The following is a 15,604-nucleotide window of genomic DNA, read 5'->3' as shown; positions in this document are numbered from 1 at the left end:
TTATACCCTGATTTTTTTACACTTTACGTATTAAAAATGCAATCGACAAGGCCTGCATATGGGACATATATATCACTTTTAAACCAATGTGGTGCCAAGTATTCTCACCCCTTCATACTATTAAAATAGGCATAAACAGGTTTAGAAATCTGTTTTCACACTACAAAATTCATTGATGAGAATGGCTCAAGACTTCATCTAAGAGAATGGCTTAGCTAAAACAAAACTAGGAGGCACACCCATTTTCATTTATGTAACCAAGTAGTTTGAGATGTTTCAATGGTAAGATTCTGGGTTGGCTTCTAAAGCTGCAAGGTAACTGTAATGTACTTGTCCATACAGACAACTCTGTATAAAAAGTTTATTGGTATTGATAAGAACATTACTACAACTAGTGTAATGCAAATCAAAGCATCTTCTTCTCCTCTAACCCCACCATTCAGAAAGAGAAGCATTTCATAGTTTTAACAGTTGCGTAAGATTATCATACACTGAATTTGATCCAGACTGGAAAAATGTCCCCTTGCCCATTGCCACATCCCTTCTGCATATTTTTTTAAAAAACAACATACCAAATGTATTATATGTTAGGTCATGTGTTTGGGCCAGTTTCTAAAGGATGCTTTGTATCTGTTTACCATGAAGTGAGAGGGCAGAATAAAATGAAGCTCATACCAGAACTTGGTTTTTGATTTGGCATACCCATTTCGAAGGCAAGTATTTTAAGCCTCAACCTGAAGAGAGACAACAACATCTATGGCCTCCCTCACATGGGTGCCAAAGGATTTTTTGGGGGGCGGGGATGTAAAACACTAAAAAGCGGAAGAGAGGGCTAATTTCTCACAAAAAAGAACCTATAAGAACATTTTGCCTCCTTTCTCTGGTTCTACAAATGCTAGAAAGATGAGACTCTGGGGAAGATGGTTCATGGCTGGAGTGTTCTCCCCCGCCCCAACACCACCTTTGCTCTCTCACATGCATTTTATTTCTTTGCTTTCGGAGTTAAGTGTTCCCGCCCAAGGAAGAGTTCTGTGTAACTCGGAAGCGCACAACCATAACACAGACCCGATGAAGCCTGCAATCGTTTCCCAACAGGGCAATATCGGATCTGGATGCACCAAGAAAGCGTCTCTTTAGCAGGTTTTCTCCAACCCGCTCCCCATTTATCCCCGCATCGTTATTCCCCCTTCCCACGATATAGATACACAGTGCGTGTGTACGTATACCATGATCAGGAGATTCCCGTCCTTTTCCCCGAGAGAGGGATGAGGGACCCAGGGAAAGACTTGAACCCTTCCCTTTGAGAAAAAGAAACCCACCACCGCCCTGACCTCGCCTCCCCTTCCTCGCCCCTCCTGCCGCCGCCGCCGCCGCCTCACCGTGTAGGTCTCCACCAGCTCCGAGCCAAGGATCCGGACCTCTTTCGGGGGCTCCTCGCCCTCCTCCCCGGCCCCGACCACCTCCATCTCGGCCGCTCTTCAGGCAAGAAGAGGGCAGGGCAGGGCGCGAGGGACGCGGGGAGGGTAGGCGCCGCTGGGGCGGAGAAGCTGCGCTCACTCGGCCGCTCTCCTCAGGCGAGCTCTGCCGGCCGCTGCTGCTGCTGCTGCTGTTGTTGTGGCGGCCGCTGCTGCTGCTGCGCTGCCCCCTCCCCACGGGCCGCTGCCAGCGCAGCACCCGCCGCCGTCACAGCCGCCATGTTCGGCTTCACTCCGCCCGCCTGCCCGCCTCCCTAACTCGGCTGGCTCCGGCGGGGGCGGGGCGAGGAGGAGGAGGCCTCGAGAGACGCCGCCGCGCGACAACTGTCATTCGCAGCCTGCGGAAGGGTCGAGGAAGCCCCGGGCGTAGGGGGCGGGGCTAAAGCGCGGGAGGGGGGGGGAAGGAAGAAACATGGACTTTCGAAAGAAGTAGAGCCGCAGCTCCTTCAGCTGGAGGACGGAGCTTCCGGGTTACTTTCGACCCCTAAAAAAAAAAAAGAGGCAGCTCCTCAGAGGAGAGGTAACGGAGTGCAGTGTGGCCCGAGTATTCCCTGCATTTTTCTAGCAACGGTGCCCCATCTGTTGCTTGTTCCCATCTGCTTTGGAACTAGTCTGTTGACTTGCAGCTTCACCCCTGAGTTTCTTTTGGAAAGAAGGTGTTGCAGTTCGGATACGGTGCTGACATAAGAAGCCGGTTGCTCCGCCAGCCACAGAATCCCCCACTCTCGACTAGTGAGTCCTTGGCCTGTGCTACTGAGCCACCCGCATCTATTACTACAAGTTAACCCAGACAACACAGACTGCCTCGTTATGTTGCAAATCACCCCTACAATCTGGCTTTTGCTGTTATAATGGTAGCCTGCACCTGTGAAGGAGGCTCCATTTTTACCTGGAGAGGCACGGAAAGAACCTCCATTATGCAACGTAGATATGTCCAGGCAAATACTGTTTATGCAACAAATTGCTTCACCTCATGAGTACACCCATGGACGTAAATCTTTGTCATCCTGTTATCCTTTGCTATCACTTACAAAATTCAAAGGTAAACAAAAGAGATTTAGATGGAAGAATCCTCATGGAATGTTAAGCTAATAAATAATCAGCTGAAACGCTAATAGAAAACTTGCCCTTCCTTCTCCCTCACCGGAGCAACTATCCAGCAAGGCCCAAAGGATGTGGCAATCTTTCTGTCCTCACTAGCTCTCAGCTGGCTCATTAACCAACTATTTTTCTCTGCCTCTTAACCACAGTCTGTCTTGCTCTTCAAAATGCCTATTTTTTTTAAACTCCTGTGGCTCCAGGGAGACATTACCAAAAACAGAATAAGAGCTTTTAAGTTCTGCACTCAATTTTTTTCCCTAGCTACTGTATGAGTCCCAAGCAAGTTTTGTCTTTCTTTTCTGAACATGACTTTAAATTTTTTTAAATGTAATTTATGACAACTGTCTGGGGCATGCGTTTTAAGGATTATTTTTGGACTTGTCTACGTTAACCTTTATGGTAGGATTTAGATCTCTAATAATTTATGTAACCTCTTTAAGAATTACTGTATTAATAGTGTCTGTTGTTTTGCTTATAGCTCCTGAAAAATGCTTTATTATTTTACTTCTGAATGCACTGAGCTACAAGAACAAGCTTTGCAGCAGTGTGAACCAGAGCCTGTTCACCTTTTTGGCTCATTCATCAAGTAGAGCCAGCCAGTACCAGCCTAAGACAGTTTGCTATAAGTGGCGAAGGACAAAATGGTCCCTTCCCTACCCACATTCCATGTTCAGAAACCCACCAGACTGGCAAGCAAACACCAGGGCTGGAGCAGGATTCTCCACTGTGCCTGAAGGCAGCAAGCTAATTTAGAGGGCACAGGGCAGCTCGGTTCTCCACCACCTCACAGCTATTTTCCTGGCCACCTCCTGGCCACATCACACTGCTTAATGATAGGGTGCCCCAGAGCCATCCATTACCTGAGAATACAAGTGCAGAGGATGAAGAATTTAGAATGCCAACTCTTAGCATTGGAAGAATGGAGAAAAACCTCTCCCTTTGACCAGGAGGATATTTAACATTTGTTATAATTATATACAGTGGTACCTCTGGTTACGAACTTAATTTGTTCTGGAAGTCCGTTCTTAACCTGAAACTGTTCTTAACCTGAGGTACCACTTTAGCTAATGGGGCCTCCTGCTGCCGCCGCACGATTTCTGTTCTCATCCTGGGGCAAAGTTCTTAACCCGAGGTACTACTTCCGGGTTAGCGGAGTCTGTAACCCAAAGTGTTTGTAACCCAAGGTACCACTGTATTAGTCTTATTGATCTTATGTTAGCTGCTTCATGAGCATTGTTGGCTGATGTGGGGGTAAAACACAATATGACTGAACAAATAAATATAGGAAATAAATCCATGTTAAGTGATCCTGACTATTGTAGTGCCATTCTTACGTACCTCTACTCATTCAAAGTAAAGCCAACTTGCAAATTCTTCACATAAGTTTCCATTTACAGATGAATTAGTTTCTTGCCAGCTCTACCTACCTGTGTGCAAACACAGTTGGACAGAGGGGGGAGCTCTGAATCAGTGGAGAGAGAGAGATTGTTCACTCTAGCATATGTATAACCTCAATACCAATGCATGTCCCTAAACAAGCTAAGTGAATGATGGAACAAATTGTTTTGCCAAGGGTCGACATGAGTTAAAAATTTAACCAGATTACCCCACAGATGCTTGCAGAGAATTTGGTAAGAGTCAGTTCAAACATTTGGACTATTGTGTGGTACAGTTATTCAGATGGAAGACTCTCCTTCACTACTTAAAAAGGAAACAGAAGTGGTTCCATTGGGTGGAGTGAAGGACTGTGCCATAAACCTGCATGTGAAAGGTTTATATTTGAATTGTTTCTCAATTGTCACAGAGTGTACAGCTAGACCACCATAGGCTCATGTTCTTGCCCCTGACATTGTGATAACACGTGTGGAATCTGGAAAAGGCTTCCTTTGGAAAGGACAGGTCTTTCAATAGGATACTCATGTTCTGTTGGTAGAAAATCAGCTGTGCATAGTATACAAAGCACTGGTTTTGCTGTCAGTAAGTCATATGGATGAATTTGAGCGCGGAAAACTAAAGCACCCCCAAAATGTGGAACCATCATTCCGTACGTGTGCCATCTGATCCCTGAAAGAAGCATAAGTGTAGCAAAGATCAGGTTGCACTTTAGTTCTGAAGTATAAAACAAACAAAGTAAGCATCAGTGGAATTAGGATCATGTTTTAGAAATGTCAGCTGTAACAAACTTTGCATGCTTCCCATTGAGACAAGGTGAAGAGTCTTGCTTAGAATGGATAGGATGGCTTTATATGCCGGGCTGTGTAGCGATCAGCAGTCCCTGGCTGACACATTTAGGGCTGACAGCCTACTATATAAGCAGAGCTTCAAGGGACAGAGAGCTGGCAGAGACCTTAATTTTGTCTCTGTACAGTTTGTCATCTCCATCCAGCACCGGGCCAACAGTAACAAACCATGGATGATATTTACAAGGCAGCAGTAAGTAATATTTTCATACATGATGATACAAAGCTGAGGCTGGGACTTGCTTCTGCATAAGCAAACACAGGATTATGCTCCACATGTCTTAACAAGGTGCAAATATTAATGTTCTGGTTAATGCTAGTGATGATGTTAGATTCATTTTTATCATTAATGTTAAATGTAATAATGGAAATCCTTCAACTTGTTGATATGATAAAGAGATTTGCCATACAGCTTAAGTTCCCTAAAAAACCCCCAAAAAACTTGGACAAATGCATTGTTGCTTAATTTAATGATACTTACTGTGTTTTATGTGAAAGTCTGTTTTCATTGTAGCCCAGCTCTAAATAGAGTATATATTTTAGGTTTTTGTTTAATGGATTAGGGATGCCTAACTGCATAAGGCTGTTGTTGAGCATAATTTCAAAACTGCTTTATCTTTGTACTATTATAGCCAATATGTTTTACAGAAAATGCAGATAGCAGTGAAACAATTTATTATTTATATATGCAAATATAGTTTTTTTCCAGAAGTTCACAAGCTGAAGGGTTTTTGTTGGTTTGTTTAATTCGGAATTCATCTATAATTTCCCCTTCTGCTCGTAATTGTGAACTACAAGGGGGCCTGAGAAGTAATGTGGTTATAATTTTTTGCGCCTATGGTTTTGACCACTGCTCTGCAAGACGAATTTTGAAGGAAAATGCTCACTCTGTTCAATGAAGAAGAGGACAGCAGATCAGAATTGCCTAAATTTCAGGAGAGTTAGATTAGTTATTATTTTTAGCTTGGAAAGTAAGTCAAAGGGGTAAGGAGAGAAACTAATGACAATAACAGAAATACTCTCACTAATTCCATTTTAATCGGGGGAAGAACAGTTCTGGTTATATTTGTAGTCTAACTGGGCTTATGTTCTGCTGTGGTTAAGATTGTTAATAAGAAACCCTAATAAGACAGATGGAAGAAAGGATGATTCCTGCCTGAGCATATCCTGGTGGTGGCTAAGCTCCTACAAGTAGGTTTAAACAGCTGCTATGTGCTGTAAATAAATAATCCACTGAGGCAAAAGAATGTATCTGGGCTGTGGACACATTTCTGTCTAAAATACAGAAGATTCTTTTTCCAATATGGGACAACACTGGGCTATCTGGGTTCTGCATGTTTTGCATTTTCTTACTAATAAAAGGGTCTGCAGTCTGCAAGTTGGTAGTCAGCCCCAGACAGCACTGTCTGCTTTCTGAGCAACACTGTTGAGACTAGGCTCATCAAAGCATTGAGGGAAATTTACTTATAGCAAAATTTACTTTACATTTAGTACAGTGGTTCTACACCCCTTGTCATAGCCTTTAACTTATTTGCCTTTTACAACAATTATAGAGGAAGTCACTGGTTTTCCCATGTTGTAGGAATAGAATTACAGCCACTTAAGAGAGTTCTTCATCCTTGTCCATTTGGGGCTCCTGGTCAACAAGATGATCCTTTATGTGTTGCCTTAGCTTAAGCCTTGTACATGTTTATCTTATGACATTTGTATCCTACTCTTTGCCCAATGAGCTCAATGCTGATTTCTTTCCCCATTTTATGCTCACAACAAACCTATAAGGGAGGTTTGGTTGAGAGATGTGACTTGCCAGAGGCCGAATGGCTGAGGCTGTATTTGACCCCAGGTCTCTCTCTTGTCCAATCCTCTAACAAGTTAACATAAAAAGGCAGCAACTGGGGTGCCGAGCTGGAAACGAAAGAATGTTACATTAGTCCGTCATTTACTGCAAAGTACAATCATCTTTACATGCATGCAACTGCTCCTGTAACACATGTAATTTTGCAACCACTTGTTCAAAGGAATCCAGCGGATTTATCACGTTGCCCGCTCACATCTCTTCTGCAGAGCTAAGTTTGGAATGCTTTCCAGATGCCAGTGTATACAAAGAACATTTTCAGGGCCATGGGTTGAGATAAAAGCCTCCAGTGATAAATACCAATGTCAGTCAGCTTCTGTGAACAATCAGAAGGGTTATCTTTCTTAACAGCATCTCAGTCACTAGGGCATAAAAATAGCCAGCGTGCCAAAATAGTCAAGTTATGTGGAGCACACAAAAGTGACAGGAGGCGTTTGTTTGCTGTCTCCAACTATCTTGGGTTGTCGGGGGTTTTTTTCTTTTTCTTTTTGGTCATCACAATGAAAGAGCATCTCACAGCTGCTCTACTTCCATCACAGAGGCTTATATAAGCGGGTTCAGGTTTCACTATGAAATTTTGAACTGGCATCTTGCTGCTATTGTTATCTGTTTCCATAGATTATCCCCCTCCCCCATCTTGTCATTCGTTTTCTGCAGCCTTCCAACGCAATACAAGCAAGGCTGATGGATGGGAGACCAGTATTTCTATGGGGTGGTTCTGACCTCATAGGTAATTGGAAAAGATTTTACAGGTTGATCCATGTGTGTCAGTTTACTCTGAAAAGATTCTCCAGACGCAAACAGGACTGGTCAGGAATAAGGGATTGTTTCTCAACAGCCATCTTTACACAAAGGTGTGTAAGGGGGACAGGGCAGAAGGTGTATGTGTATCTTGGAGATGCTGACATGAAGGAGGTGGTATCTGTTTGTATGTAGGAGGAGTACAGCAGAGTTGGAGTCCAAGACTGGAGTCCAATGGCCCAGTCGGAAGAATAATGAGCTGGAGGGGGGGCGCGTGTCCCTGGGACTGAACCTGAATTTAGAGCCAACACTCTGTCACCCCACCACCAGCTTTCAGAAGAACCTGGAAGTCTATTCTGCAAACCATAAGCACTTAGGCCTGCTCACCAAAGGCAACAGAGAGGATAAATCAGAAGTACAAGGCCCAGATCATAAGCATGGATATTTTGAGGGGACGCTCCTACAGTGGTACCTCAGGTTACATACGCTTCAGGTTACATACGCTTCAGGTTACAGACTCCGCTAACCCAGAAATAGTACCTCAGGGTAAGAACTTTGCTTCAGGATGAGAACAGAAATTGTGCTCCGGCGGCGTGGCGGCAGCAGGAGGCCCCATTAGCTAAAGTGGTACCTCAGGTTAAGAACAGTTTCAGGTTAAGTACGGACCTCCGGAACGAATTAAGTACTTAACCCGAGGTACCACTGTATTATGTATTAACTTGAGCACATAGCAACTAAATGGTACAAATTAGCATTTAGTATCATTAAAGGAGATGCTGGCTAAATCCCACGAGGAAACAACCAGGCAAATTAGATGTGCATATTTGAGATAGGTGAAGATGTTATGTTGCCTATTAAATACAATGTTAATGAGAAGGGATGCATCAAGAGGAGAATTCACAATCAAGTCAACACTAATTTTGGGGAGAGACAGACAGACAGAGAGAGAGAGAGAGAGAGAGAGAGACTTTAATTCATGTCAGAGCAGGTGAAGGTGGAGGATACTGAAACATTTTACTTTAAGAAATTAATATATCTGTTTTGTTAGCCTGTAATGTCTTGCTACTGGAAGACTATATTTGACTGAAGTACAAGGATGATATATATACAAATAGTTATACTGTATGATTGAACTGAGTCTTTATTTTAATAACAGGTTGAGCAGTTGACAGAAGAACAGAAAAATGGTAAGCTTGTGCCATTTATCTTCCCATTTATTTCACAAGAAGGCTGTTTGCCGCATTGTCAACTTGTAATTGGGGTGGTTGACTAACCAATTAGCCACCAGCGCTGACAAGTAATCAATATGTATAATAAAGAGCTTGGATCCAGAGCTGGTGGAAGATGACCATTTGTGAAGTTCAGCCTGCTACCACTTCACTCTAATCTTAAGAGGCGATTTCCTGCTTATGCTTCCCAACCCTTTATTGGCAGATGCAGGATATAAAGAAATTCCAGAGATGTTTTTAAAAGGGGTCATATAGACCTATGAAGCTGCCTGATGATGTTAGATCAACTGGGCCATGATATGACATGAAGTTGCCTGGTACCAAGACAAGGTACTGGTTCCAAATATTCCAGTACTGTTGACTCTGTCTATCAGGGGCTTCCCACAGTAAGGACTTCTTGCTACCCAAGAGATTGACCCCGGTCTGTATGTGCATGGACCATGTGGTCTATTACTGAGCTATGGGCCCTCCACAGATTGCATTTGGCATATTTTTGAATTAAAATATAAACTAACAGAGTACATCTGTGAAATGCTGGGAGGCTGAATGTCCTTGAGACTCTTTTAAGCCTTTTAACGTTTTGAGCTTAGCTGGTCCCATTCATGAAAGGGAAGGGATGAGAGACAATCAATCTGGCATAATTTTGAAGGCAGGAGTAGAAAGCTGCCAGCTATTTTCTGTCAGTCACAGCTGGAAAGTGCTGTAGGCTTTGAAGCCTCCTTGTTGAATTCAATGTGGCAAACCCTGACTTCATTTCTTCCTCCAGAATTCAAGGCTGCTTTTGATATATTTGTCCTGGGTGCAGAGGATGGGTGTATCAGCACAAAGGAGCTGGGGAAGGTGATGAGAATGCTGGGGCAGAATCCTACCCCCGAGGAGCTGCAGGAGATGATTGATGAAGTAGACGAAGATGGTGAGCTATTTTTTTCTGGGTGGTTATAAGGATCTGGAAAGGAAAGTTTAAAAATAGTAAAACATTTTTTTTCTTGAGAGCTGTGTGGAGGAGGAATGAAGAGGAGTTGAACCAGATGTCCTTTGGCATATTCTGCATTTTTATCTTGTGAACTGCCCGGAGATCTTCGGATGAAGGGTCGTATATAAATTTAATGAATTAATAGCAACAACATTATTTTTATTTATAGCCCATGCATCTGGCTGGGTTTCTACATGGAATTCTAGATGGAAATCATCATATTGAAATAATTCATCACACCTCCTTGAATGGTTATGGATTCAAAGAATGGATGAAACAAGAAGAACAACTAACAACACGAGCAACAACAATTTGGGGAAAAACAACAACCACCATTTAAATTTGAAGGAAAAACAAACTTCTGTCAACTGCTACAGCATTTACAATATTAACTGGCTTTTTTTATTACCATGTTCGGAATATTTAAGTGGAAATGCTCAAGGTGAGAGATAAGTTACCTTTGTTGTTTTCTTTTTCATTGACAGGCAGTGGCACTGTAGATTTTGATGAGTTCTTAGTTATGATGGTCAGGTGTATGAAAGATGACAGCAAAGGAAAATCAGAAGAAGAACTTTCCGATCTCTTCAGAATGTTTGACAAGTAAGTACCTTGTGGACCTAGACAGTGATCAAGTGGAGACAGAACGTTTCTAACACTCATACCTAGTCCCGGGTGACTAGTAATATGCAAGAAAAGGATAACTAGCTTTCATAGACTTCCTTCACTGTGATAGCTGCCACTACGAGGATGGGGGAGAAATCATTTCAGCTCACATTTCAAGGCAATATGCAAACCGAGACACAACCAGCATGCAAAATTCACATTTCTCTGAATATTGCAATTCTTTTTATTACTTAATATATTGACATCCTGCCATTCTCCCAGGTTGGGATTCATTGTAGTCCTCCAGCCAAGTAATGCACAGAAAAATGCATATACTAGGGTGGAGTGTTTATAAAATGCATAATTTAGTAAAAAAAAAAAAAAACACCATACAAAAATGTATTGTATTAGGGGAAAGTGCATTGCAAAGGTGGATATATTAGGCAAAATTAGGCGTAGAAACATTAGAAGAATGTCACGACATAATGATACCATGTGATTATTGTCCTACCCACCTGACAAAGTTGGCCTGCGGGGGAAGGCTAGATAAAAATCTGACCCCCAGGGGCAAGAAGGTTCCAGAACTTTCTCTTCATCATCATTATCTTGACAGGTTGGATGGCCATCTGTCATGGATGCTTTAGTGGAGTTCCCTGCATTGCAGGGGGTTGGACTAGATGTCCCTTGGTTCCCTTCCAACTCTACAATTCTATGATTCAACATGTTTGGATTTTTTCCCTCTTTCACATTGGCCAACCATTAAGAAAGACCCAAAACTTCAGGGCCAATACTTAGATGGGTATGAATGTTGCATTTGCACATGTGCATTTAACAGCTCCACTAGATTATCACTCAGCTGTTTGCAAGTCCTTTCTTTGTAAAATTCAGATCTCTGAGAAACTGCGCATGATCATATTGAAATACAAATATTAATGCCAAACAATGCCTTTTGGGTTGTTTGGTTGATCTTGTGGTGTATCGCATAGAATACAGTGTTCAAATAAACGCTCGGCTGCAATGCAATGCTTGGTGAGAATGAAGAAATATACAGGAATGGAATTCTTCCTTTTTTGAGCTCTCCCATCTCTTCACAGAAATACAGATGGATACATAGACCTAGACGAACTAAAACTCATGTTGCAAGCTACAGGAGAAACGATCACTGAAGATGACATTGAGGAACTTATGAAAGATGGAGACAAAAATAACGATGGCAAGATTGACTATGATGGTAAATGACTGTGTGTAACTTTGCATATAAATCACAGCAAGAATTGCAGTGCTCTTAGATGGTAACCGCTATAAAGAAAAAGAGAGTGGACACACACACACACGACCTAATCTTAAAAACTCAGAGTCATCATTACTTAAAGACCAAAGGTACTCCTTTCAGTTAAATCCTTCCAGCTTGGGACCAGCTGACTTGAAGCATCACCTTACCCCATAAATGCCCACTTGACTGCTTTGATCTGTGGATCTGGGAGTGCCACATAGTGTTCATTCCACACTTGCAAGGAATCCTTCAGTATAGCCACACCTGCACTTTTGAATTCCCTGCCGATTCCCTGCAGCACGGCAAAACTAGGTTTTCTTTCACCTGGGTAGAAGACTCACATCAACCAGCCCTATGCGCATTTGCATACACATGCACACTCCTCTGCTCTTTTCTGATATCTAGCTCCTGAGGGTTTCTTTGACATTGTGCCCATTATAGCAGGGGCAGCTTCCAGAGGCTTCACTTGAACGGACTACGGCTTCCTCTTGAACTCGGTGATTCTTACTTCTGAGTAGAGCATGCTTAGACATTGCACTAGTCACCAGGGCTTACTTCTGAACTCAGTGGTCCTTACTTATGAGTAAATATGCATAAACATTAACACTGCAAGTCATTTCCCAGTAATATAAAGAATTATCTCACTTCATTTCCCAAAGCACAGGGTCATTTACTTCTCTGTCTGGTTTTAGTTCTTTGTGTCTTAATTTCCCTCTTCTCCCCCAACCCCACCCCACGAAAAACAGCAAGGGGACCGAGATCTGAATTGTGAAAAAGCAAACCCCCATATTTGCAACCTTATCACAGGATTGTGGGAAAGAAGGTTCTCATGTCTCTTTAAAGACTTACAGATCAGAGCAGTTACATTTGGGGTGTGTGTGTGGGGGAGAAAAACAGCTGTCCCAGCTGGGGAGCCCTGGTGGGACAAGGGAGCCACCTGGCACCAAGGAGTGTAGAGACACATGAGGGAGAGGGGGGCTGGTGCTGCCGCCCAATGCAGCTGTCCTGGGCACCCCACATGCGTGGAGGGGGCTCTTCCCTCTGGAACAGGCAAAGTGAGTGGGGAGAGAAGGAAGGGGCTTCTGACTCAGAGGGTAGGATGGGATGCGGCAACAAAGGCAATAGCAAAACCACTTTGGACCTATGGGGTGGAGTGGGTGGTGGTCAGGCAGCCCCAGCTCATCATAGATTGGCTAACAGGCTGAGGGCATCAATGGCGCCCTCTGGAGGCTTCACCTTGGGCAGAATTCCTGGCTAAAAGCCCTTAGTTTTGGCACTGTAAGGCAAGCACTTTCACTGTAATGTTTTCAGCACCTGCTTAAAACTTTTTTATAAGCAAGCGTGCCCAAACATATAAATTTGACATGTGTTTTATAATGGATTTTTTTAATAACGGATTTTATTTTGAACAAAAATTACCCTAATTTGTTTTTAAACTTTGATGTGATCAGAAATTTTAATGTACGTTTTATGTAAACTGCTTAGAGGTTTTGATGATTAAGTGGTATATAAATCCTGTTACCTAAATAAAGGAGGAAAAGCCTCTGGTGTATTGCAGTATGCAACGGTCTCTGGGTCAGAATGCATTATCTTGCATTCACAGCCCCGCCACTGCATTGTCAATTATTAATAGCTCATATTTAAGCTGTTGGTATCATTTTCCGTACACAGAATCATTTTTTGATTATCCTTTCAAAAAAGAACAAGGCAAACTGAGATGTCTCATAGCCATGGTCACAGTCTAATGAAGAGTTAAGCTTGCTTTGGGCCATTGAAATAAATAGTCCTAAGTGTGCTTAACTCTGTCTTGGACTATAGCCATTGTTTGCTTGAAAAAATGTTTGAGGAGTGATAATAGGGTGGTTTTGCCTCAGGGAAAGTAATGGGTAAGACAAACTCAAATGGCAAAATGCATGCCTTATGTGCAATAATTGATACATACAGTCAGTGCTTTTTTTTCTAAAAAAATGTTTAGGGGTACTCTCATTTTCCTTCTCATATTGAAATACTGCCCCTCAATGAGGCCAAACTTAGATTCACAAAATGTTTAGGAGTATGTATCCCCTACATCTCCCCCAGAAAAAGGCACTGCATACAGTCCTTGCATGAGTACAGCTCATCATGTGGGGCAGGAGGTCTATGGGAAAAGAGAATCACACTTGTGGAGCAGCACACAAAAGCTGGGGAGGGGGGAAGAAGTGGCAAGAAACATGCCCTGCTTCTCCAACCATCATCTTATTAAACAAACATCTTGGATTTCCTTTCTTTGGCAGAATTCCTGGAGTTTATGAAAGGCGTTGAATAAGCATGAGATCTCTGGAAAAGCAGCCTCGGACACCTCCAGTTCTGTTTTCCTTACTACTTGCATGATGTCATGTACTGAAGATGGTGAACATCAGGAAAGTGTGACCCATATCTTAAGTGCCTCAGATGGAATATTTATTGAGTCAGGTTGTGGTCCTGTTTACTTGTTATTGCTTTCCATGATTATAATGTGCCCTTTAATGTATGAATGGGTTGTGCAGGTGACAATGAAAAATGAGGCTTAAATGACTATTGAGACATTTAATAATTCACTACAAACTCTGATTTAACAGTGGAGCTACAGCTCATCCTCCACCAGTGTCAAGCGGAATGTAAAAGTACAGTGTGTACAGAAATAAAAATTTCTTTTTGAAATGCTAATAAAATTATTTTAAAACTAAACTTGTTGGTGGTTTTGCAGAAGACTTTCACTGCCAAAAGGTGCTAGGGATGCTTATCAACATTTCAGGTTTGGGTTTATACTGGAGTGTCCTTATCAAACATGTTGTGTACTGTATTCTCTGAACATATTTTTGTCAAAGTCTGTTCTTTATTTCAAGAATTTTTACCCAGCTCTTCAGCCAAAAACATTAGGTAGCCATCCTCACTATACTCCTTTAGATGCTTGTCAAGCGCAAGATTTAGTCATATGCATACAGTATTTGTTTTTAATATTTGCTGATTTTATCTATTGATAATTGATGTATGTACACTGCTTAAAGGTGTATCATCATCATCGCCACTATCACCCTGTAAAAAAAAAATGCTCCCAATGCAGCTTAAAAAGGTAAAGGAACCCCTGACCATTAGGTCTAGTCGTGGCCGACTCTGGGGTTGCGGCGCTCATCTCGCTTTATTGGCCGAGGGAGCTGGTGTACAGCTTCCGGGTCATGTGGCCAGCATGACTAAGCCGCTTCTGGCAAACCAGAGCAGCACATGGAAATGCCGTTTACCTTCCCACCGGAGCGGTACCTATTTATCTACTTGTACTTTGACGTGCTTTCGAACTGCTAGGTTGGCAGGAGCAGGGACTGAGGAACAGGAGCTCACCCCATTGCGTGGCAGGTATTCGAACTGCCAACCTTCTGATCGGCAAGTCCTAGGCTCTGTGGTTTAACCCACAGCACCACCCGCGTCCCCCCAGTGCAGCTTACTGATCAATTAAAAAACACACACACCAGACAATTCCTGCTCTCAAGATTACAATCTAAAAGGCATGTAGCAACAGGAATAAGGGATGAGGAAGGAAGATGGGGGCGGGGGGAAGCAATCTCAAGCACCAAAGTTATAGGTCTAATAACGAGCAGCTGGGATGGAAGTGTTCAGTCAGAGTGAATGAAAGGCTGCTGCTAAGTGACAATTGACTATCCATCAAAGGCAGCTGGTTTCTCAGCAGAGCTGGCTGGATAGGCCACCTTCCCTGCTTTGCCTTCTGTTCTGCAGCCTGGTGAAATGGACTGCATGATCTGAGATTCTTAGGATGCCCAATTTTTCACCTGCTATTAGCTTCTGCACCCAAGCTGGCTATTAACACACTTTCAGAAATGTAACACCGGAAGACCTCTATTTATTAAAAGCAGAGAGCATTTCTTCAGATGCTTAAAAGATACTGATCCATGGGTTGTTTCAACTCTTAGGTTTTGAGGAGCCCCTGAGCCAAGGGGTCCTTGGTGGGATTGTCCTCCTCTGCCATGTCCTCCTCCTGCCCACTCTTCTTCCGGCTACAATCTGCACAATTGCCCAGAGGGAGTTGCTGCTCCATCGCCTCACCCTTGTCATTTATTGCATGCTCAGAGGGCAGGTGAGCAGG

At 43.0% G+C, this 15,604-nt stretch overlaps 2 protein-coding genes and 1 long non-coding RNA gene across 3 annotated transcripts in view; 2 read left to right on the top strand and 1 right to left on the bottom strand.

Annotated features, from left to right (window-relative positions):
* NISCH (nischarin) overlaps positions 1 to 1,639 on the bottom strand; it is a 33,746-nt gene extending 32,107 nt beyond the window's left edge. Inside the window, exon 1 of the mRNA XM_080995368.1 lies at positions 1,380 to 1,639. Within this exon, the coding sequence (XP_080851494.1) occupies positions 1,380 to 1,466 (87 nt within the window). The 5' untranslated portion in view covers positions 1,467 to 1,639. The remainder of the gene's footprint in view (positions 1 to 1,379) is intronic.
* Positions 1,640 to 1,841: 202 nt separating this feature from the next.
* On the top strand, positions 1,842 to 3,889 carry LOC308471428. The gene is made up of 2 exons (XR_013982959.1): positions 1,842 to 1,995; positions 3,055 to 3,889. It is a non-coding gene; the product is annotated as an uncharacterized lncRNA (long non-coding RNA).
* Positions 3,890 to 4,870: 981 nt separating this feature from the next.
* Positions 4,871 to 14,196, top strand: TNNC1 (troponin C1, slow skeletal and cardiac type). The gene is made up of 6 exons (XM_080995400.1): positions 4,871 to 5,009; positions 8,569 to 8,599; positions 9,408 to 9,554; positions 10,100 to 10,214; positions 11,312 to 11,448; positions 13,764 to 14,196. Exons 1-6 carry the CDS (start codon positions 4,986 to 4,988, stop codon positions 13,793 to 13,795), a joined length of 486 nt encoding a protein of 161 aa, XP_080851526.1. The 5' UTR covers positions 4,871 to 4,985; the 3' UTR covers positions 13,796 to 14,196.
* The last annotated feature ends 1,408 nt before the right edge of the window (positions 14,197 to 15,604 follow it).

Source organism: Podarcis pityusensis (assembly GCF_964106645.2).
Source record: "Podarcis pityusensis genome assembly, chromosome: 2".
In the NCBI taxonomy this organism is placed as follows: Eukaryota; Metazoa; Chordata; class Lepidosauria; order Squamata; family Lacertidae; genus Podarcis; species Podarcis pityusensis.
The sequence above is the reverse complement of the archived record's forward strand: the minus strand, read 5'-3'. Positions and strand labels throughout refer to the sequence as shown.